At 37.8% G+C, this 25,282-nt stretch overlaps 1 protein-coding gene across 10 annotated transcripts in view; it reads left to right on the top strand.

The window, feature by feature from the left end:
* rdgA (retinal degeneration A) overlaps positions 1–25,282 on the top strand; it is a 110,424-nt gene that overhangs the window by 60,726 nt on the left and 24,416 nt on the right. For 9 of the 10 annotated variants that reach the window (XM_066300355.1, XM_066300359.1, XM_066300358.1 and 6 more), the window contains 5 exons: positions 8,229–8,369; positions 8,753–8,965; positions 9,412–9,833; positions 10,483–10,663; positions 12,754–12,986. In XM_066300355.1, the coding sequence (XP_066156452.1) occupies positions 8,280–8,369; positions 8,753–8,965; positions 9,412–9,833; positions 10,483–10,663; positions 12,754–12,986 (1,139 nt within the window). In that variant the 5' untranslated portion in view covers positions 8,229–8,279. The remainder of the gene's footprint in view (positions 1–8,228; positions 8,370–8,752; positions 8,966–9,411; positions 9,834–10,482; positions 10,664–12,753; positions 12,987–25,282) is intronic. The other variant, XM_066300356.1, reaches the window with a different exon arrangement.

Below are 25,282 nucleotides of genomic sequence, written 5' to 3'. Positions count from 1 at the left end.
CGCCGTCATTAGTCCCGAATTTCTCTTGTAACTAGCGACAATGACATTTGAGAAGGGTAATAAAACTTACAGGGCAGACGAATGGGCGAAATTTCGAGAATGAAATATGCAAACCGAGAGACGAAAGTTTTATTGACAACTTGAACAAGAATAGGAAAGCTATAAAGAAAGCTGTCACACGCCAGCGCACCCTTAAATTCTTAAATTGGCTGCATATAGGTGCACTCCGACAACACATAAGAGCCCCCTTTTAGAGCGCATATTTGTGCAAGTTCCCTCTAGATCCCGCAGAAGGATGAACGATATCGATTATGCCATTAATATAATAGACCGCGGGGAGTATAGGTACACACATGTATATGTAGGTATTATATGTGTGTTATGGTGTCATCGATCACTTTTTCGAACGTTACATAAATCACGCATTTACAACACGAGAATTTGTCCAAATTCAAGTTTTACCCAGGTCGTAAACTCAGAAAATGGGGACATAAGACGATCATTTTAATTATAATAAAATTCTTTAGGAGACACTGATAGCGGGCATAGCTCGAAATTATTGCGTATTATTTTGAGCTTTTGCATTTTAATGCGATCGTAAAGCTGGAATTGTAAAACGTCATAAAAGCGATCTAAAATCATAAAAGGCTTGAATTTAGCATGAACTAAAGCACCAGAGTTTTATGCTGCAGGCAAGTTTTCATGGACACTATTCCCGACCATTGCGATATTTATAATTTAAGGTCTCGGTAATTAAAGGAATCCTGGAAATTCCATGATTATGAATGGCGGCTCATAGGGGAAAATACTTGGCTTTGCGTCCGGATATCGAGCGAGTGAATTTTTGAACAACTGCCCAATGAAATACTACGAAAATTAATTAAATAGATTCCAGTTCATCAATTTATACCTAATTTGGAATCGAATGTATCATTAAAGTAAATGTTATTAATATTATTGTTATTATTATGCTTTAATTGGATGATACAATCAAATAATTAATTTCGTTTCGTCCCAATAAATAAATTATGAAAATCATCACGAGTTGCATATAATTAGTCACCTACAGTCAGCGTGCACACTTAAAAATTCTGCAATTTATGTTAAGGGCGTTCCTTCGATAAATGAAACACGCCAAAGACACTTTGTTCCATGAAAAAATGGACTGTATTAAGTTTGCACTTATCTCAAAAGAACGTAAGAATCTTGGTCTAAGTCAAGAAGAGGGAGAATGCTTATTGGGAGGGTTACACAATGTGATTCGGATCACATCCCGACACCGACGCAGCTTTCCCCCGACAGGACCAAGGAAAGAGCAGAGAAGAGAAGAGAGCGAATTTTTTCTTTTTTTTTTTTTTTTTTTTTTTTTTTTTTTTTTTTTTTTTTTTTTGGGGGGGGGGGCGCGACCCCGGGGTAAAAAATCTTGTCGGTAAGACGGTACTGGAGTCCGTGCTACCAGCCTGTGTGGGGTTTTCACCCACTAAAAAATCCCCGTGTGTTTTCGGAGAATTTTGAGCCCGTGCTCAGCATCTCAATCGCGCTTTTGGGTCGCTGTTGTTGATGGTCTTCCTATGAGCAGAGTCAAGCGGGACTATCGCTTTCTGCCCTATAGAGCGAAAATTGCTCCGATTATCCCTTAAGTACTAACCCCGAAGAGTTCCAACCAGGGGCGCACCACCACCAAGAACCATTATAAGCTATGGCTACACCGAATCCCACAACTCGCGGCCATCTGGGGAATATCTATACTAGTCGCTTTTCCGGGAATATCGCGGGTCCAACAAATTGACCATCAAAGCAATAGTCCCTATAGAGAAAGCTTCCTTTGACTAGTAGCACATTCCCCAACCAAAGCGCACCCTTAGCTTTGGCCTGACGGGCCATGTGGTCTGGCACCCAGATGGTATTCTCCGAATAAGTATCGCAGTGCATGGGCGTAACTTAAGGGAATAAATGACAATACACAATAAACCTAACATTAGCAACAATAAAAATAAATAGAAACAAAAGCCAATAACTTAGAGTCCCTAACAATTTATCTCGTAGTAAAAACTATTTAAAAAACCTTATTTGAAGTTATGAATACGGTAGAATGTTCGTTCCATTGTCTTCATAATTACCACTTAAAAACACGTTTATATACAATTGGCAATTAGGTAGACTTTGGGGAATCACAGGACTCCACAAAATACGATGCAAAAATGAGGACACAGTCTGTTTCTTAGAGATCGGTTAAAACCAAGTGGCATGCAGTGAAGAAGTAATCCGTACGTGTTCGGCTGTTAACACAATATCCAATAAGTAACGACATGGCAAAACGTGATGAAAATCATAAAAGAACTGAAATATCAGAAGATTTACGCAAACTCACAGTAACATTGCGGCAATAGGGCAAGTCCTTTCGGAAAATTGGAAATATAGTGAAGAGACATTACAGAAGTAAAAAAAAAATTTGGGATAAGTATGAAGCTACGGGTAGTGTGCGCAATGAACCTCGTTCTGGACGTCCATGGGAATTAACACCTCTTGATATACGCGATATAACAAGGACGATTAAGAAAAATCCAAAAACCAGTGCAGTGCAATTAGCCGCGGATATATCAGAACAGAAGGGGACTTCTATAAATGTTAGTACTATTCGGTGGTTCTATATAATGTTAGTACTATTCGGCGAGCACTCAATTCGCAAGGTTTCCATGGTCGTATACCCCGTAAAGAGCCAGCTATTAGTGCTCAAAATCGAACCCTCAGAGTGGCCTTTGCAAAAAAATACTTATCAGAACCACTAGAATTTTGGAACACGATTCTTTTTACAGATGAAAGTGAATTTGAGATATTTGGTCAAAAAAAGAGGTCAAAAATGTGGCGAACGAAAAATTCTGAGCCGGATCCCAAAAATCTCTTGAGCACCATCAAACGCGGGGGTGGTTCCGTAATGGTTTGGGGCGCAACGGCAGCCTCTGGTGTGGGACAGTTGGTTTTTATTGACAAAATAATGGATGAAACAATATATATGAATATCCTAAAAGCTGTTAGGTGTATGCCTATGACTCCGCGTTTTTTTACGCATTTTCAACTGCTTGAAACTGTATAAATTTATTAACAATGTTTATTAAAAATAATTTCCATCGTCAATGACAACATTTTCCCCGAGATTAGGCAGCTTATGGATTTCATCGTAAAAAAAATTCGTCGGTTTTGAAGCGATCCATTCATCAAGCCATTCTTGGACTTCTTGGCGATTCTGGAAGCGCTGCTCTGCCAAACCGTGAGCCATCGAACGGAGAAGGTGATAATCCGACGGGGCGACATCTGGCGAGTATGGCGGGTGCGGTAAGACTTCCCATTTGAAATCCTTCAAGGTGTTCTTGACTGGTTGAGCGACATGAGGCCTTGCGTTGTCATGAAGCAGTATGACTTTGTCGTGTCGATCCGCCCATTCTGGCCTCTTTACTGCGAGTTGATTACGCAACTGCACTAGTTGTTGGACGTGACGATTGGCAGTGACTGTTTCGCCAGGTTGGAGAAGCTCGTAATACAGTATGCTGCGCTGGTCCCACCAAGTGCAGAGCAATACCTTCTTCCCGTGGATATTTGGCTTTGCGGTCGAAGTTGTTGGCTCATCCATGATTTTTTCCTCTTTGGATTGTCGAAGTAAAGCCATTTTTCATCTCCAGTCACGATACGATGTAGACTTTCTTTGAAAACGTTCGAGCAAGATCTCACACGTCGTTTTTCGTTGCTCTTTGTTCCTTTCCGTCAATTCATAAGGCATCAATTTTCCTTCCTTTTGAATTTTTCCCATGGCGCGAAGACGAACCGAAAGCGTTTTCTGCGCGACGTCAAGGGAAGATGCGAGCTGTTCTCGCGTTTGCGCGGCGTCTTCGTCCAACGAAGCCTGCAATTCTTCGTCTTCAAATTTTTTCGATGGCTTACCACGCTCCTTGTCGTCGAGGTCGAAATCACCTGATTTGAAGCGCTGAAACCACTGTTGGCAAGCTCTTATAGATGCAGCATCATTGCCACAAGCCTCAACGAGCATTTGGTGAGCGGCAGTGGCGTTTTTCTTGAGATGGAAAAGGAAGAGCAAAGCTTCCCGCAGATGATGTTTATTCGGCACAAAATTGGACATATTTAAACCTTAATTGAAAAGTTTTAAAAGGTCATATAGCAATTATCATATATAAATAGAAACGGAGCAAAAAATGAAATAAAATTCCTTAAATAAAAAAATATTTTTTCAAGGAAAATAGAACTAGAAATAAAAACGCGGAGTCATAGGTATACACCTAATAATTTACAGCCCAGTATTGTCAAATTGGGTTTACAGGGGTCATGGGTATTTCAGCAAGATAATGACCCCAAGCACACTGCCCATGTGGTCAAGGAATGGTTGTTATACAACGTTCCAAAACAACTCCATGCTCCACCCCAGTCTCCAGATCTCAATCCCATTGAGAATCTGTGGGAAATATTGGACAGGAAGGTGCGTTCTAAACAAATTACAGGCGCAACTTCTCTCAAAACTGCACTGCTTGAAGCATGGGATGCAATTTTGCCTACTTTTACACAAAATTTAATTAATCCTATGCCCAATCGATTAAGAGCTATCATCAAGGCCAATGGTGGACCAACAAAGTATTAATTTTTATCGTTAATGTTAATAAAATGCATTGGAACACACCGATTTGTAATATTGTGTACTGACTTTTGCCTCTATTTTAAAGCTCTGTTATAAGGCAATCATCTATGAATCGATTTGTAATCCATTTAGGTAATTACAATTATTACCATGTTTTTATGTAACCATGTATGTACCTATATTTAATGTTTATAAAATCTTTTTCATTATTTAGTTTATCTTAAATACATTATTCTTTCAATTTCTATGGTGTGCACCCACTTTTGCCGTTGACTGTATTTCTCTAATATCGTGAGTAAGCTAAATTCCATTTGTTCCGGTTTCTTAACTCGGTCAATACGGCCTTCGTAATCATTAATTCCTGGACCATTTTATTAATATTCAGGACCGCGTTACCTTCGATCCCGTGCATAAGATTACTCGGTATAAATAGGTCAAAAGGTTACCGAACTTGTGGGAGGTACACAGTTTCTTTCCAAGATTATTTCAAGTTTTCTCGGACACGTGCTGACATCCTTGTTCTAATTTTTTACTTTACCAACTTATAAATTAATTTCTGCCCCTTTCGTTATATTCATTATTAACTTTAAACTTCATTTTAATTAAATACAGCTGGGAAAGTTATAACAGAACCTGTTTTGTGGGGTAATCTTGCTAAAACTTCTCGCAAAATCCTGCAAGTTTATCATTAATATATTAACAATCGGTACAGCCTTCAAAGAAATTCCCTAAATTCTTTGAAAATCATCAATTTCGTTTGCGGAAAAACCAAAACCGACGAAGTTTTTTTTTAATTTGATATTTAAAATGACACTTTTTGGTTTCTTTGAAGTTTCGAATGGATCTACTTTTCCCAATTAGTTACGAAAAATGTTACTTCTTTTAACCGGTGATAAAAAGTTTCTTTGTCAGCTGGAAGAAAAACGTATTTTTATACTGCAGGACCACGTTATACAGGTTTTGCGCAGCTCTGAAAATATCAGGAAAAACCGAAAATTTGCATTCATTTTTCCTGGACGCTATTTGACCAAATATTTTCATGAGAACTGCTGTGCCATCGGTACTTTTCCAATCCTATAAAATTTTCTGGGTGAAAATCACCAGAAACATCAAATTTGTTGTCAAAACGCAGTACACACAGTAATTATGCCTGAAAATCATCAAAGGCTCCGTTGGCGGTAGCTATCCCATGTCAGGTGGATTCAGTTTCGTCACCTTTTGTGGTCGTGTCGAGTCGAATTATATTGAATTGAGGAATTTTGTCAGAAAAAAGTAAAACTCTCTGAGACATTTCTGGAATGCCAAATAACCTCCAAGGAAAGCTTCTAGAAAGTGCTGAAAAAGGAGCATCTCTAAAAATTCTTCCTGTGGCTCCTGACTTTCATTTTCAGCCCTTGTCGAATATAAGCTGACACCCTTTACTCCAATTTCCAACTTTTTACTCCACAAACTTATAAATAAATTTGTGCCCCTTCCGTTATCTCCGTGATTAGCTTAAATCTTTGTTTTGGTTAAGTGCACCCTGCGAGATATGACGTTTTGTCGGATATAGCGTTGCAAAAACTCCTCGCACATTCTAGCTCACGAAATAGTGCGATGCGACTAATGCGAAGGTAACATAAGCATGTGAACGGAAACATCGGCAGCTGTTATTGGTGAATGTGGAAACTTCACTTCTGTACTTTCGTCATTCAGCATATTTCATCTTTGTCTGTCATAAATTTCCACTACTTGTTACCGAGATGTACTCTGGAGTACGTTTCGTGATGCGTCATTCCTGAGATTATATAGATCGCTCCGTCAGACGTGCACGAGGAGCGTAGCAGTCTCTGTCTTGCTCATGCAAAACGTTTTTAAAAAATTTATAAGGGTGTAGATAGGTTAATTTATAACTTCCGAACGGCACGAAAAGGATATCGCAGAAACTGTTCAATAATGAAAAATTTCCTGTTCGTTTTGCCTAGCATCAAATTGGCTATTAATTTGTTTACAGAACTAATTAAAACTTACATTAATTAACTTACGCCACAGCCGTTTGAATTATTAAACATCACTGAACCCTTTCATACAGGATTGCAAGTAGCCCAAGTTTTGATAACGTCTAAAACAGAGGATTTTGCTCTGTTTACCCTAACTTTAGTGGGAAAATTTCTGGACCATACCGCAGCCTGTTTGCATTTTGCCACTAAAACTTCCTTTAGGACTAAAATTTTTCTTCAATACTTCGAAGATAATTGTTTTAATTTAGAAAGTGTGAATTGGAGCTCTTAATCCGCTTCGGTGTGGGCCACCGTAGATGCGATCTTCAGAAATGGTAATTTAACATCAAACCTTGCTGGAAAAACCATATCTGGATCGAATTAATTCCTGTTAGTTGATCGTCGATAAACCGGGTTGACTGACTATCATCAGGGATCAATTTCGATCGGCTGAAAGTCAGCTGATAAAGGTCAATCGAAATTCTGGATAGGTCAATTAATTTGCGGGCTTGATTTCGGCATATTTCTAATGGCGCAGCACTTCTTTGGCGTTAATATCGTCGCAGCGGTCTCCCTTCTGTGTTATTTCTTATACGTCGTCTTTGCCCTGTTTTCATGGGCTTTATAGTCGTTCCTTTTTGCACGATCATCCATCATGCCGTCAGGCATTCATTAGCGACTCTGTTCGCCGTGGAAGGAATGCGGTTGTCTTAAATTTGCTCCTTTTTCCAGTTCTTTGAATGGTGACAAGGAGCGCAAAAGCGCAAAATTAGTTTAGAACAATGTGAAATATGTTATTTATGTTTTAACAACGGAAACTCGCGTGGTGCAATGTAAATAATGAAATAAACATTTAATAACGAACTGGTCGTTGTGTATTAAAACGAATTTCGTTTTGTGTAATTAATAGTTTTCGGCCCGTACATGGAAAAAAAAATAATAAATGGCAGCAAAGATTTTAATTGAAAAACCCGAACACACGTGCGCAGTTCCAGAGAGGAAAAGCCTGTTTTTCCGCGGCAAACAAAAAAAGTCAAATGTTCGTAAATCCTAAACTATTAATGAGGCACAGAAACGGGGCGTTGAATGAACAATTAAGGCGATTTTGAAGTGGCGCAAAAAGACCGACCATCTTTTTAGTAGATGGTTTATTTCCTGTCCGAAAAAGCCGTGAACTGTCGCAGGCTCTCAAAAGTTGGCTCATTTATTTCCTACAAAGCTGAAGTGTAAACGAAATAAAACTTGATTGCCTCGTAGTCGTTATCCGTCCGCTTTTCACACGGCAGGTTTCAAAATAAGACCGAAAAAAACTTAAAAGTCGGTAATAGGATTGGCGATTTTTCCTTTTAGATGAAAGTACTTGCATTAAAACCTTTGAAAATTGCCCTTTAGATAGCGAGAATTGAACCTTCAGTCACAGCAATTAACTGTTTAAAAAATACAGTTTTATCGCCAAAGTGGCACCATCTACGGGAAGGCACTGTGAAATATGAAATGCGTTGTTCCTCGCGCTATCTAGCGATTACAAAGCGAAACGCGGGGGCGATTAATAATCTGAAAATATTATTTTAGATTTTCAATTAAATGTAATAACAAAAAAAATCCAGTTCCAGAATCACCAGCAGTAGCCCTTTGAAGGGCTTCTGGCAGCTACTACCATGCAACGCTTGCGCACGACATTCAAACGGTCTCGAACACCTACGGGGGCTGAAATGAAGATGCAAAGCAGTCTGGAAGTACCTAAACAGGTAAAAATTTCGTTGCTAGATTTGAAGTCGCGATTTCCAACTCCTAAATGTGCAAAAACCAAAAAGTGGGACGAACAAAAAATTACATTTTGCATCTAAATTTGTTTGTGTCTAATCAAAGTCCCCAGTTAACAAAGGACAAGACAAAGAACTAAGTTGCCGACCACATGGATCCCCATATCGAACCTGTAGGATGTTTGTCTATCTCCGTTCAATTTTGTCCCTTTTCGTCATGTTAAGGTAAACCCACGCGTTCGGTTTCCTTTGTTTTAAAATCCTGTGGGATGACATGCGTCATGCAGAGGACTACAGCGTTATAAAGATGATATAAAATAGAAATTTCAAATTATTTCACAAATAATTTTTTTTTTGTTTTGTTTAAGATCCGGTCCGCCTCATTTGACGAAATCCAACTGGAGACGAAACGTCTACAAGATGCAGGGTGCGCAGGAGAGTCTCAAGGCTTCCTGGGGGTGCCGCATATTGACCAGCGGTCACGCAGCGTGGATTCGGGGGGGTCTGAGGAGTCGGGGAATTTTCTTGAGGTGCCCAGCAGGAGGTTCCAAAGACGGAGGTCATCCGGCGGCAAAGGAACTGTAAGTTGAGGCTTAATTCTGCGTCCATCGATCCTCCCTCTGTATTTCATATTGATTTAAGGCCGTTCATTCACTAAGACCTAAACAATAATACAGACATCAATTGTTAGTTCGCCTCTCCGCTCATTTGTGCCCAGCGTGATATTTCGATATCTAGTGAGTGTTAGGACTTCGCCAGACTAACTCGTATTTTCGAGATAAAAACCGGAAAGGGAATTCAGGTAACGGTCTCTGTTCTAGCTTAAAAAGTCGTTCAGTCACCCCTCAAATTTATACGTTCTGAAAACATCGCACGGGGACCTCTCACGCGTAATACTTCCTTATTATAAATTTAAGCTTATGGAGGCAGAACTTCGGAATTAGGGTTATTGTCTGCAATCATTTGCCGGTTTCTGAACGTGTCCTCGCATAGAAGCGGGATTATTTATCTTTCATATTTATTTCAGATATGCATACACTGTATTTGTAAAGAGGAACACGAGCGACTACATCCCCCCGAAGAGCTGCCACCAGGTCCTCCGGAATGGCTCCCCTGTCTGTCCGACTCGTCCAGCGACGATGATGAGGATTCCGACGACGATGACGAAATCAACAACAGCAGGGATACTACCACGGAATACAGCAGGAACACCACAAACTGTAGTCTGGACACTACGACCGATTACAGCCGGGAAAATAGTGCGGACTACAGCAAGGGCACGGACAACAGCAGGGAAAACAGCGTTGATCCTCCCGAGTTTGTGTTGACAGTTACATTGTTGCCATCTCAGACTATTTCGTCACCACCGCCGATTCCCTCTTCGCCTGTGATAGAGTTTTTTCCTCCGGAGCCGGAGTCGGAGGCGCCGTTAACGCCGACACAATCAAGGTAAGTCAGATAATGGTGATGTGGAGGTGAAAATTGTATGGCGAGAGGGAGACTTTCTTGGCTCCACTCGATCCATTTAAGTTAGTTTCCAGTTAATTTTTATTAACTAGTAATATGATTTTATATCAAAAACCATATTTAATGATGTGGCTGTTAACTGTTTAAATATGTTTTTAAAAAAATCTCTCTGAAATATCAAAGTGACTAGTTAAATTTACGAAAATTCCGCGATTTTTCTACTGAAATTTGGTAAATCAGAAATACCATCAAGAAGACGCATAATTATTAACATCGCAGAAGTCGGTCTTAACATTTGGAGGTTGTTCTTGAGGACCGTGTACTTTTCAAATTCGCAAACCTCATTCTTCGCCGTTTAGAAGGAGCAACATGGACATACCAGCGCTCCATTTTTTAAACAGCCATTATCAGCCATTATGCCTGTATCAGCTGGAATTGCAACGTTAACACGTACAACATTGTAATAACAACTAAGAAACTTTTTATAAGGCGTCTCAACTTCGTTTATTACTTTCTGCGTGCTGATATAAAACTTTATCCTCTTCCTGTTGCTGCAAAATCGTATTCGTTCTTTTATTTGAGACTAATTAATTTGAACACCAAGAAGGTATAGGTAATTTCCTTGTTCCAGACGTAAATCAATTCATCGGCAAGAAGCTTTTTTCGCCGAACCTACAGGGACTTCCCTGGAAAATATGTCAGATGCCCCCTCGGAGGCGTATTCGGAGGGCACTTCAGAGGGGGCACAATCCGAAGGAGACATGCCCCATACCACCATTCCCGGCCTAGTAGTGAGCGACATCTATCTGCAAGTAAGCGCTTCAAGGGCTAGTAGATGAAAGTACTGACAAACTCGTCTACAACATAATTTTCATGGAGACCATATCACTAGTCCACGATCTCTAACCCTGGTGGTTTAGTCTCTATGGAAATTAACTTTTTGGTAACGTTACATAAAACGTTGATGTTGCGGCATACATTTCATTTAATTTCCCCGATCCAAGTAAACATGTCATTGCGAATTAACCGGAATTGACATGAAATTGTCATAGAAACGAGGATTTAGGCAGCTAGGGATTTCTAGGGGTTGATTAAGGCTTAACGATCAAGTGGTGCTCCTCTTGCGTTAATTAGGTATAGTTACATCACTAGGGGTTTCTACAATGTTAGCTTCGATTGTATAAGTCTAAACGCTAAGAATTGCGTTAATCCTCGAATTTTGTCGTAATAATAATATTTGTTGGCGAGTTTAATTTTGTCGATAAAAATGTCTTAATTTTAAAATCTGAAAATAATTAAAATCTTAAAAATACTCGTTTCGTTTCTTCATAACGGAAGAGTCTTCAAATTTCACTCCGCAAAAAGTTAGTTAAGAGAACGTAATGGTGCGCATCAAGTATTTATAAACTTGGATCTTAAATGATGCAGTTTCCAATATGACTTGGTTCGAGAAAAAGCTCTTTCCGATGACCAATTTTAATTAGCTGAAAGCAAATCGGTTTGCCCATCAATGACTAAAATGCCTTTATTAATTAATCCGATCCAATGAACTGTTTCATTAAGAATTCCCGCGTGGATTTTCCCTCCTCCACGTGATTTTACTGTAGCAACAATTTATGAGAGCTAAATCTTGTTTACAGACCCACGAGCACGGACCGCGTTTCTTCCCAGTAAATTGTTTTGCATCTATAAACCTAAATATCTCGGAATTATAAATTGCCCGACGCAGGTCCAGTCAATATATGGAATTTGGGATTATTAGGCTGGATATAGGCTCCTAGTCCCTTGCCATCTAATTTATTTCTGTATAATGCTCACATATCTCACATTAATTAAACTTGGCATTAGCGGTTGGCTTTCTTTGCTCATAAAAAGAAATTCTACCAAATATTGAGGACTAAAAGGATAAAGAAACCAGTTTTTCGCGCGGAACTGTTCAAAAGACAGATAAATTATTCATGAAAATATAGTACATAGTTTGCGATGGAAATAAGGAGTTTCGCAAATATACAAATGTCAATGACGATATATTGAATCATGTAGGCGGCTGTTTTCTGCTCAGAAATGTGTTTGAGTAGAAAATTTTACTTTCGATCTTTCCTAATCTTGACGGTATGCCAGAGGAATCGATTATTAAAGATAATAATGATACCTTTATGAAGATTCACTGTCAATCTTGATAATGTGGTGAATTAACCAGTCGTAAAAAAATATTTTTAACGTGGCGAATCAAAATAGTCGCCAATTCCATTTTTATCTTTTCAATATGGCGAGAACACTAGTAGTAGAAATATTTTCAATTTTTAATTCGGTGAGTTAAAACAATAAATCTTGTCAAGCTTAACTGCTAATCGTGACAATATGGCGAAGGACAAACTGGCCAAAATCATAATAGTAATTTTCAATTTTGTGAATCACTAATAATTTACGTAAGAATCGCGAGAAGTTTATTTTTCCTAAACGACGCGAAGTGTATTTCGATCTGCCATCGAACGTCCTTTTTTCACGTATTAGGTAGATATAATATTTCTTCTATGAGCATATGTGTATTAGTTTATTCTGTTCTCCAAGTTCAATCAAACGCATCATACTTACTGAAGGAAATAGTTATCGAAAAAAATGTGTCACTTGCAATTTGGGGAATAAAAAAGCATTACAATTTGTCCCTTATTTTACCAAGCTTCACGGCTTTTCCTGATAATATGTGTATGCACCAACGATGAAACAAAAATTTGCAGGAAATATTGTGAATCACATATTTCTCAATATTAAGTATGATCTTCCAAATTCACTGCCAATCTTGATAATGTGGTGAAGGGTCCAGAAGTAATTTAAACCCCTGATTCGATACGGTAAAAATAAATTTTGATACTTATTCTAGGCTTTCCATTGATTTTTTCAGGTACCAGACTTAAAACGTGATAGAGCAGCCTCTGTGGACTCATGTTTTTCCAAGGTACCCGAAAAGAAAACCGAAGAATTGCAACATTCGGGAATGAGTTTGGAAGTACCGGTGGGTCCTAATGTGGCGTTACGATCGCGCTCCGTTGACATAGTGTTGCCCACCGACGAGCAGGCGCGATACAAAGCTCTGGCGATGACGGCGCCACCAACGACTTCCAGTTTAACCAATAGGTAGGATTGATCTCGCATGGAGCATGTTTTCAGGTACCTACCTACATATATGTGGAATATTGAGAGTTTTCAGGTTTTCATCAATATTCCATATAGAAAATTTGGGTCGGGTCAATAAAGATTTGTTTTGTTTCGCCTTTTATTATCTCCCATTTTTCGGTTTTTGCTGGAAGCTTTTCCTGGATTTTCTTCGATATTAAACACGAAGTCGGTATTCCCGAATCCAAACTTCGGTGCCACATATTGTAATAAAAGACGCTATAAAATATCGACGAGGAAGTCGGAAATAGAACAAAGTTGAGTGTCCTCGTTTTACGTAATATAGATCGTTTTCTCTCGTCTATTGTTTACATTTGTATGTCCAAATGGTTGAGATAACGTTACAAAACCTGGCATTGGTTAATTTTAATGAGCAATTCCACTATCACTGAGGTAGATGCCGAGCCTTACAAGGTTAAGGGACGAGCAATAAAAAGGTCCAATTTATTTGTCAAAATAAAACAAGTGCCTGGTACGTTCCATCCTCGAGAGATCTATTCAGCTCTATATCAAAATAAAAGGAGATCCTTGTTGCGTCGGTGTCCGTACCTTTGGGACACGAGATAATTGGGATAAGAAAGTAAGAGATATAACCCTCTTTCCAGACGCAAAAACAACGAAATCCACGAAGGACCGATTAATATGAACTATTCAAGGAAACATCCAAATGAAATTTACCCTCTCTGGCTCTCCAAGCGTGAAAAAGTTATGAACTGATGCGTTTGTTTGGAAATCGTGAATATTTCAAATCTGCTCCGGTTGTTATGGTCAGACTTATACACCCCAGGTGCCGGCATTTTTGCTTGTGGACGTTTTAACACAACAAACTTAAATTGTAAATTTTGAGATTAACACGTAACTTCCGAAGTTGCGACGGCAATCGTTCCTTACGCATTTGCTAAAATACGTTTTGAACTGCTTTTAGAGTGTCGTTAGAAAACTTTTGCGAAAAAGCACAATTGCCGCACTGCAGAATTCGATAGTTTCTTGTGGTTCCCTACGCCACCTGGAACCCTAAGTTTTGGTAAGCACAAAATGAAAACGTTGTCTTGGCATTGAAATTGAATTCCTCAGTGTACTTTTGAACCAACTTCTGTATGAACAAGAATGTACCTACCCTATATTACTTCATCGTTAATAACATGACCAAGCGCGAAATATCGATAATCGCCATTAATGGAGATTGATGATTCGGTCTTTAAACTCCCAAATCGAGGTCGAATATTCCTGATTCATTGATCTAACTAAACACATGATTTCCCTTGTTAATAACGTTTTAATCTCCCCCATCTAAACTTCATATTTTCGTCCAAATATTATGATACTTTTCGGGAATTAATTCTGAAATTAACATCAAACATAAATTGGAAAATCGTTATTTATTGACTTTTTATTTTATAGTCTGGTTATCCGCATAACGGGCTAGTTGAGTAAATAATTAAATTGGAGTGGCAGGTTGTTTATCGCATATCGATCCGTTCCTTTCTTGCTTCGACATTAGGAAAATCTAAATACTTTAAGAGCGAAAGTTGATACTTTCCCTGGAATATACAGAGTTCACAAAAAAAAAAAGATTAAAAAAGAGTAATTATTTAAGAGATGGAGGCATCTTGATATTTCGCCATTATTTGTGCGAAACTGATGCCGCTATCCATCTGTGGATAAATCCCTTAGAGTCTTTAGTCTTCCGCAGTAAATAATAAAGCCCTTCCGAAATGGCACAATGGCAGGCCGCAATATATTACACTCCGGATTACAGTTTTGACTCTTTCCCACGTTACAATATTGATTTAGCGATTCGTTAATAATTCATTGGTGGAGAGAGGTTTCTCCAAATGTATGAGAAAAGGCAAAATTACTACCTTGTCACTGTTACTCTTGTAATTTCTGCGTAAAAACCGCGTAACGTGGGGGTACCAACCACCGAAATAGAAGAATGTAAAACTCACGTAAATAGCACAACATACACTGGTGGCCATAAAAATAAGACCACTGTAAAAATTTCAATTTTTTATTTTTATCAGTAAAGAGATAAAAAATTAGAACAAAAAAAACTAGAATACATTTAATAATAAAGAAAACAATATACAAAAATATAATTTAACGAAAAATAAATAAAAGTCTTCAATAAAACAATAAAAACAAAATAAATATGTGGTCACAAAATAGGACCGGAAAAACATTATCAAAAAAAAAAGAAAAAAACGAAATTAGCAATTGAATATGGCCTAATGTTTAACATTTTGTTGCTTCTCCCTTTTGGGCAATCACTGCCTTTAATCTTTTAGGCATTGATCTTATTAAACTCTGGCAGAGCTCAACAGGAATAGCTTCCCATTCCCGCTGGACTACGGACCACAGTTCTTCTTTATTTTTGACCTGATGACTCCTCACAGCAGCCTTAAGGTGTGCCCAAAGATTTTCGATGGGATTCGGATCCGGCGATTGTGAAGGCCACGGCACAACAAAAATTGCTTCATTTTGAAAAAATTGTTTCACTCGCCTAGCCGTATGTTTCGGATCATTATCTTGGTGATATTTCCAAATTAATAGCATTTCTTCCGAAGCGTATGATAGCATAACATTTTTCATTATTTTAAGGTATTCCTCTTGGTTCAGGATTCCTTTTATCCAATAAATAGGACCAACACCGAACCAAGAGAAGCAACCCCACAATTTTATATTACCACCTTCATGTTTAAGGGTTTTTAGAGTATGTTTTGGAAGCAATTCCTGTTTTGGTGGCCGCCTCACGTACCGTCCACCATCCGAACCAAACAAATTAAATTTTGTTTCATGTGAAAAAAGAACATTTTTCCACAATTTCATGTTATCATCGTCGTTTTCAAAGCGAAGATGATTTTTTGCACATTTTATTCTCTTTAATTTGTTTGTTTTTGATAACAACGGAACCTTCCGAACCACTCGGCCATGTAAATGAACTCCCTGCAATCGTCTTCGGATAGTTCTGGAACTTATTTCCAATTTTAGGTCCTTTTGAAGTTCTTCGGAACTTAAAAAAGGGTTTTTTTGGGATTCTCGCTTTATTCGGCGGTCGGTCAAAATGGTTGTTTTCCTCTTACGACCGCGATTTTCTTGTTGTTCTTCGTGTTTGAGGGCATTTATTATTAACGTTTTCGATCTTCCTAGTTTTTGAGAAATTTGACGCAGGCAATTGCCCTCATCTCTAAGTGTTCGTATTCTAATTCTATCAGTCAAAGAACAGTGGTTTCTACGCCCCATCTGTTTGTGTATTAATTAGTAAAATGCATCAAAATGCTTCGAAATAATTAATCAGACTTACCTTTCAATTGCTATTCTAATGAATGAGGAATTATGAAAGTTATTAAAAAAATAACGAGCTTTTAATACACTGGTCCTATTATTATGACCACCTTAGTTTTGACTGTCTGAACGAAACGGGGGAAGTACAATTCTAGTATAAGGTAATTCCCCTGGTTTCTATTGACACACATAATTACCAACCTTGTAGAAATTTAGAACCGTATTTCGAAGGAGATAGAGTAACTTTCAATAAACTTTTCTCCATATTTAAAATTGAACCAGTAGTGGTGCTATTTCTATGGCCACCACTGTATGTATATTTTCACTGCATAAAATCCTGCCTGACATCCGGATTCTAATTTTAAGATGTTTGTTCTGGAGATTATGCCTCGGTGTTTATCTTATTTCGTTATTGCACCCAATAATCCAGCAAGAGATGACGCTTTCGAATTTTTCCATAAATAATTTAGGTTTATTAAATTGTCTTACAAAGTTTACGCTTCTTCATGGCGGTTTCAACCCAATGAAAACTTTATAACTTCTCTCCAATTTAACAGCGCTTTCTTCCCCTTCCACTCTTTACAGTTTAACAATGTTACAATGTCAATTTCCCCGCTCTGTTCTGAAATCCAAATAAACCTCTAAGATATATGAAGCTCCATAAGCCCATGTTCGGGGAACTTAATTAAACGCCCGGTACCCAGAAAGTCTTAGACATTATTCCCCATTCCTGCCCGGATATGACGAAAAATAAACACAACAAAGTCTCTGTTTATATGCCAGACAATTAAACGTATACATTAATTGTTTTCTTTTAGGTATGGTAAACCGTACACAATCATAAAACCAAATTAGCTTGGAAGTACTAAAAACATTGAGAACATCGAAAGATCCGAATTGGTAGCTCTATACTATACTATACTAGCTCTATACGTACAGCATCGGACGAAATTAGAGCAACTTTTCAAATATTCTTATAAATTTAAGTTCTCTAAAAAATCATGAAATATTTTATCATAAATATTCAGCTTAAGGTAGTGAGTGTGAAATAAAATTGCTATAAACAGTTTAAATTGTTATTGGGAATAAAAAAATAAAAAAATTCTTTTAATCTAAAATTCCTTGCGACAAAATGAGAGCAACCAATGTTTAAACATTTTGTATTTCTGACTTTCCCGTGGTCTTTTAAACAACGAACATCTACGACTATGCCTCGTGGTGTTCACTATCCAGTCGATCTAAAACAAAAAATTATTAGTGAACATAAGAGTGGGAAATCGCCAAAACTTACATCGGAAGTTTTTGGCATGAAAAAAGATGTTCTATCGAAAACTATCAGGAGATTCACTGACCGTGGTGACGTAACGAATTTAAAACGAGGTGGTCGGCAAGGAAAAACGGCAGAGAAGTTAGACAGGCGTCTTATGAGGCTAAGTAAAGAAAATCCTGAAATGTCAGCTCGCCAGGTTAGTGCAAAAGCAGGAGAAGTTAGTGTTTCTTCCAGAACAGTTCAACGTCGACGGACAGAAGGCGGTTTAAAAGGAAGGAAACCTGCCAAAAAACCACATCTTTCACTAGAAAATAGAGAGGCCAGGATGTTGTTCGCCACCTACCACCGAGATTGGCCTCCTCAACAGTAAAAGAAAGTATTCTTTTCCGACGAATCCAAGTTTCGCATCTATGGAAGTGATGGAGCTCAATGGGTACGTCGCCCAAATGGCCAAAGACTTAATCCAAAGTACGTAGGAACTACCATTAAACACGGAAGAGGAAATGTTATGGTTTGGGGTTGTTTCTCTGCTTACGGAACTGGTCCACTTCGTCGGATTAAGGACAAAATGGATAGATTTAAGTATCATTATATACTAGAGAATGCTATGTATCCATATGCCGAATGGGAAATGCCCCTTAAGTTTGTCTACCAGCACGACGACGATCCTAAGCATGTTGCGAAAATAGTAAAAGCTTGGTTCGTGGAGAAGAAAGTCGAGGCAATGAAATGGCCAGCCCAATCTCCGGACTTAGATCCCATTGAGAACTTTTGGGAGATCGTAGGTGACAAAATCCGAGGAAAAAATATCACCAATCGGGATAATTTATTTGAAGAAATAGAGAACGCCTGGAAGTCTACACTCCTGGTCAAATTTAAGTGTACAGCTGATTTCTTTACAAAAAGAAATAGAAAAATGAGACGGTTACTGCTGTATAATTTCTATATTAAGGACGGAAACAAAAATTTGATTCGTTAATTATTTTATTTCTTTATTAACTAAACGGTCATACATTTTACTGACATAGAAAGTGATAGTTGGCCAAATTAAAGCGTACAGCAACAAAATATGGATTTTTTTCAAATTAAAAAATATCCAATTTCATGAATTTTTAAAACAAATCAGTAATTAATTGAGTCTCCTTTAGATTCGATAACTTTCAACAATCTACGGTTCACAGAACAACACAAAGTTTTCAAAAGGTTAAGTTTGTTTATTTTAACTTTCTGCGCTGCTTTTAAAATTTCTTCCCATAGTTCCGAGTCAGAGATGTGTGCTCCTTTTTTGTACACTTCCCCAGAGAGTGCTTGCCAATAATTTTCTATTGGGTTCAAGTCTGGAGAGCGCGCCGGCCAATCAAAACCCTTCAATCCCATTTGTGATAACCCTGCTTTTGTGACTCTGGAAGAGTGAACGGGTGCGTTGTCCTGTAAAAAGTAAAAATCTCCATCTGGAAACAATGATGCCATCCACGGATAAACTTTCCCCCGTAAAAGAGTTAAATAACCTTGGCTATTGATTCTTCCAGAGATTCTTTCCAGCAGAAAATGCCCTGAAGCAGTTATCGCTCCCCAAATCATCACCCCTCCACCTCTCATTTGGCGTTTTGGGCGATGAAACGATGTTGTTGATCTATCTTTCATGTAACTATACTCATTATCAGGACCATCCTTTGAGAATCTCTTTCTCATCGGTGAATACTGTCTTTGTCCAGATAAAGTCCCCTAAAGATAACCACTCTCGAGCTTTTGCCACTCGAAACTCACGGTGGGCTTTGGTGAGAGGAATTTGTTTGAGAACTTTTTTCCATTTAACACCCATTTGAGGAGAAGTTCTCCTTAAGGTTCTTGCAGATACGACCAATTGCAAGTTTTCTTTTAATTTCCGAGAAGTCACCAGCTCCGCTTCTCCTACTAACCAGCGAATTTCTCTTGTACGCGCTTGGCTTCGCATGTTAAACTTTGATTTGGGTCCTCTCTTCTATTTCACTCGATTGTAATGCGTTTTATACGTTTTTGCAACTGTAGAATGAGACAGATGAAATTTTTCAGCAACAGCACGATAACTCATACCACGCTCAACATCTTTTTTAGCTCTAGTGATCAAATCGAGAAAATACATTTTTAATTTGTTCTTTTCACATAAAAGGAAAGAACTAGATTGATTTAAAAAATAATCTCATGTTTACATATAAAATATGCGATGTACACTTTAATTTGGCCAGGAATCTGTTATTGTTTATTTATTAATCGAATTCTCATTTGAATCGTCAAAGATTAATACGCAAATAAGTGATGGGCATTAGATATTTTTCTTAAAAGTGTGTAAACGAAGTATTAAACCGAAAAAACTTGAATAACATATTAAAATTGCTAAATTTTGCAAATATTTTAATCGTACACTAAAATTTGGCGAGGGGGGGTATTGATCCTGACGTCACTTCGAATTTAATTTCTTCAATGCCAGAAAGGTGTGAGCTGGTTCTTCAAAACCAGAAGGGGTATTGGACTAAATATTAATGGTAATAAGCAAAAAATTGTTCTAAATATAATATTAATTCAAATAATTTTTAAGTTGCTTTAATTTTCTCCCTCCAATTGTGGTGGTAAAAGGTTTTCTATTTCCTCCTCCTCTAAAATGTGCTTTTTTAACATTGAGTCTCAGGTGTAAATTCTAATAGGCTGTAAACGTATTACTGATAATAACAAATCTTATTTTTAACGAAACAATGTCAATTCAAAATTAAATTTCTAAAGTTGCTCTAATTTTGTCCGATACTGTATACGAAAGGCGAAATCCCCGTAGGTGTTTTGTTAACAGGGTTTCCTCAGCCCTATTTTTATGATTCAGAACCCGAGTTCAAACTCATTAAGGTTTGCGCAGATTTTCGGCAATTGGATCTAACTCCGTATTAAATGATTTCAGAGTTAAATTCAAGCTACTTATATCGCTTGAGATTCTCAAATTCGACTAAAATCTGCTTAATTTTGGTCCATTTGAAAAATTTTTATCAACGCATTTGTAGTATGGATCAAACCTGGGGGGACGAATCGGCTTTTAATTTGTTTAAATTATTATATATTTGATTAAAAATTATTCCAGGGCCGAGAATTTAATTAAATTCAGTCTTCTTAATTAAATATATTTTAGTCAAATTTTGTTGAGGTTTGTGGAAATTGACTACCAATTTGATAAAACTCCACATTGAATGAACACAGAGGTGATTTCGATTTACCTGTAAAAGCCTTTTAAATTTAATTGCACGCAATTTCAATCTTGGTAATAAACAAGTTGATTATTAAATATCGCGATTTATGGAAAAAAAAACAAACATGAACGGATAAATCAAGTTTAATTTCAACAGAACTTCATCTATATAATCTGGGATTGCACTCAGAATGATCAAAAACGTCTGCAGGTTGTGAACGTAATTAAATTTAGTTCGGGGAATTTCAAATTGGCGCGAAGAAATTTAACTAAATTCAACCTGTAAATATGAAATTGAGTTCGAATCATTTCAGGATCGTTGAAATTTATAAGGAATTGAGTTAAATTTAATTCGACCTAGTTTAATTCCGGTAAATCCAAACAGGGTCTGTTGAATACCTTCGCACGCCAACTTCAGAGTTTAGTTAAACTTAACGTTAACGGCAAATTAACAATTTCACCCTAAACGGTTTTATTGTGGTTGTAGTTGCTAACATGACTGTGTACTTTCACAAATACTGGCCTAACTCCACAAATTACTTTTTACTATGCACGAAACATTGATTATGTCGGGCTGAAATTGATTTCACATGTTCGTAAGTCAATTTAATAAAATTTGATCTAAAACCATAAAATGCAGGCGAAATTCCTTTGGGGTCATTGGTCGCAATTAATACTGGTTTCATTCTATGCAAAATTCGGTTAAAGTGATAGAATTCTACGAAGATATGGGCTTTCATTAAATTTAATACGAACTCTCAAAATTTGTTGACATTTTTTTTTAAGAGAGTTTAATTAAATTCGTTGCGAAATTCCGTTAAATTTAATTAAATTTAATCAAGTTTGTTGAAATTTATGCGGAATATTCTTCCGTTCGACTTAACATAGATCAGTTGTGATAGATACACAGTGACTAGCAGAAAGTGCGCACCATGTGGAATCATTTTTTATTTTAATTTAGCAGAAAATTTTATACTTGATAAAATTCGTTCATTCAATGAAATTCATTTTTTTTCATTCATTTGTATTTTTTAAACTTATCTAAAACTGAACTGTAATATTAAATAATTTTATTTTTATTTTCTGTACACGGTAAATCGTAAAACATTCCGAAAAAACGTTTTACAAGAGAGAAATTTGAAAATTCATCGTTGCGATTACCTTATAGTTTCAAACAACTTTTCATAACACATGTCTGCTCTAAATTAATCACAAAGGTACTTTCCTCATGAGCCATTTTGATCATTTTCGAATCTCTCCCATATGAAATGAGATATACAAATTTCATAAACTATTTTGAGTTTCCAGGAATGTACACACTTTTACGAAAAGCAAAATTGTCCGATAAATTCAAATAAGGACAAATCCCATGTGGTGCCTACTTTTCGCCGGTTCCTGTATGTAACAGTTTGGCAAACGAGTTCTTACAGGTTTTAATCGAATATCATGAGAGGATAAGTCCGATTTGCTATGTTTTTCTAATAGAGACTGAAACTCATTTCAAGAATATTCGCTTTCGATCGTTGGAAATGAGTTTGATCAAAAGGTTCAGTCTATAACTGCAGAATTCGGTCTAAGTTCATGGCGGTGTGTTAAGTTCAATGTTGCTTCTCTATCTGTAAATTTTGACGGTTTGGAAAAAATCTTAAATTTAATTAAACTCTATACCGAGCGTTTACCAGAAACGTTTTGTTGTAAATCCAGAAAGTACACTGACTTTCAAAAAAGCCGCAACACCAAGAAGAACGCACTGTATGTATTTGAATTTTTAGTATGATTTTAGACTTGTAAAGAGAAAAAATGATAAAAATTTCAAGTTTGTATTATAATGCGATATGAAGTTTTTGTTTATTTTTTATCTGTGACGATCGTTCTTTTTGCATTTTTTTTTACTGGTGGATAGCGATAAAGGTACTACCGTTAGTACCATATTGAATGTGTGGTAGTGCAAAATGCCTCGTGCACGCCAAAATGCAGTTTACCGGCAGTTAACTCCCTTTGAAAGGGGAAGATTGTTGGTATGCACGAGGCAGGTTCACCTTTCCGCGAAATTGCACGTAGATTGGATCGAAACGCATCAACAGTGCTAAGAGCTTGGTCTAACGAAGGGTCAGTAAATCGTCATCATGGCAGTCCAAGAATGACGCGAAGACCGGCGACTTCGTGGTTCAGCGACAGGCCCCCGTTTCAAACAATTCCTTCTCTTGGGTAGCCACCCTAAATCGAAGGGTCTCCCTTAGTACCATGTATCGCAGAATTCTAAGTCTTGGACTAAATTCATATCGTCCTATGCGTCGGCTTCCATTATCACGAAACCACAGGGTGGCCCGACTGGAGTGGTGTCGTCCGAGAGTGCAATGGGCGGATGAGTGGAGAAGAATCGTGTCCAGTGATGAGAGCCGATTTTGTTTATGGCGATCTGATGGACGGTTACGTGTTAGAAGGCGCAGAGGAGAGCGATTAAATTTGGACTTTTTGGAAAGGTGTCGTTCTGGTTTAACACCAGGAGTCATGGTTTGGGGAGCCATCCGGTATGGTAGTTGGTCTCCTCTTGACTTCATTTATGATAGATTAAATGCTCAGAGGTACGTTAATAGTGTCTTAGAACCGGTTCTTGTACCATACATGCACGACCATCCTGGAAGCATGTTTCAACAGGATAATGCGCAACCACACGTAGCCAACGATACTTTGAGGTATTTGGAAACTGAAAATTTGGATACTTTGCCTTGGCCAGCTCGCTCTCCAGATTTGTCCCCAATAGAGCATGTAATGGGTCGGAGACTTCAACGTTTAGCTCGCCCTCCAGAGACCATAGATGAACTCCGCGAGCAGGTGCAGATTGCCCGGGGTACAATACCACAGGAAGATATCGACAATTTAATTTTTGAGCATGCCACGTCGCTTACAGGAATGTATTAATTTATGAGGAGATACCACTGACTATTAAATTATTATTAAATTTTTTCACTTATTCACAATAATTTTCTTTTGATATTTTGATCGTTTTTGTCTATCACCCGACCCAACGTAATGCCAGAATTTGAGACGTGTTCTCCTTGGTGTTGCGGTTTTTTTGATAGTCAGTGTAGATGCTAGTTAAACCCTCCCACGCATTTCCATTCCTCACTATCCAAAAAGAAACAATTTGCTTATCATTTTTTTTTTTTTTCGCTTCTTCGCATCTTTTCATGATACATTTCGCAGAGCACAAAAGCCGATTTCATAAGCAAAACAAGATCGGCAACGTGCCGTCGATTTTCCGATAGAGATTTTTCGTGTATACGTAGATAAGCTGTTTAAATAAAAGTTTTTCGTGGAGGCATCTCGAACGGGTTTCCTTTCAGTTTCACGCGATGGTGCGCGAAAAATGTGCTGCGAAAATTGACGATTTTCCCGTATGCTACACGGTGCCAATATCCCATCCAGCGATCAGATTACAACCCATATAAGTGACGTGTAAAGTGCTTAATTTCAATCAATATTTGGACTTCATAAACGCACGTTACGACTCTGCCTTATTTGAGCGTTTGGCAACTTACAAAATTCCTGTGGAAACATCATGGAACTTAAACAAGCTCCAAACGCGATAGTTATATGTTGTTGAAATTTGTTCTGTATTATTAAGGACCCCATTTTCTCCATTATCGAGTGTATTGTTTGCGCAAATTATTCCCTAAATGTTGCTCCTAATTGTGGGGAACGCGAATTACAGCACGAAGATCGATCAGAACGGTTGATTATCTATTGTTTGCACACAGTGTCTGCTCTTTTCTTTTTTTTCTTTTTTTGAAGAACAATGTAACTTGTTTCAGGTTTTTTTCAGAGTTTTTTCAGTGAACGCAAGTCATTCTCGACTGCATATTCTCGAAATGGAGCCGTAACTCGTTTATGACTTAATAAGAAACGCCAATAGGTAGTGCAAATAAACTAGTTCTCAGATGTTGCCATACGGCGTCTGGAATTCGCTTTGTCAAATTTCACATTTCCGCCAGGAGCCTCTAAAAATAACCCCCGTTGCATAAATATTTTCAATCACCAACTGCTATTTAAAACTATTCTCTCCAATAACTTGTTTATTTCGTTTACGTCCATTTGGTGTTCGGCCCGAGCCTTCCATGTCGAACGAAGGTTTTCCTGTTTAGTTAGTTTTCGTACTAGAATTTCCACGTAAAACTTTCATCCCGAAATAAATTTCGGGAAAATTCATACTTTTCCACGAACGGAGGAACAATCGTTTTCTTAAGTTGAGAATGTGAGCGGTTCTGTTCGAACTTCGATAGCCATGCGCAAGAAGCGGGGATTAGTGAGGAGCAGATCAGTCTACCACAAAAACAAAAACAGGTGAGGATGAACGATTTGAGAAGATCGTGGGGGAATTTAACGCCTTTGACAAATCGCGCGATCTTCGTTGAATCACCCGGTAAAGTCTTTATAATCTTAACCGAACAGTTAACATGATAAACTCGTTAAAAAGTTATTAAGCAGACGTTT

The sequence above is a fragment of the Euwallacea fornicatus genome, chromosome 36 (assembly GCF_040115645.1).
Source record: "Euwallacea fornicatus isolate EFF26 chromosome 36, ASM4011564v1, whole genome shotgun sequence".
Classification (NCBI taxonomy): domain Eukaryota; kingdom Metazoa; phylum Arthropoda; class Insecta; order Coleoptera; family Curculionidae; genus Euwallacea; species Euwallacea fornicatus.
This window is presented reverse-complemented; position numbering and strand designations above follow the sequence as displayed.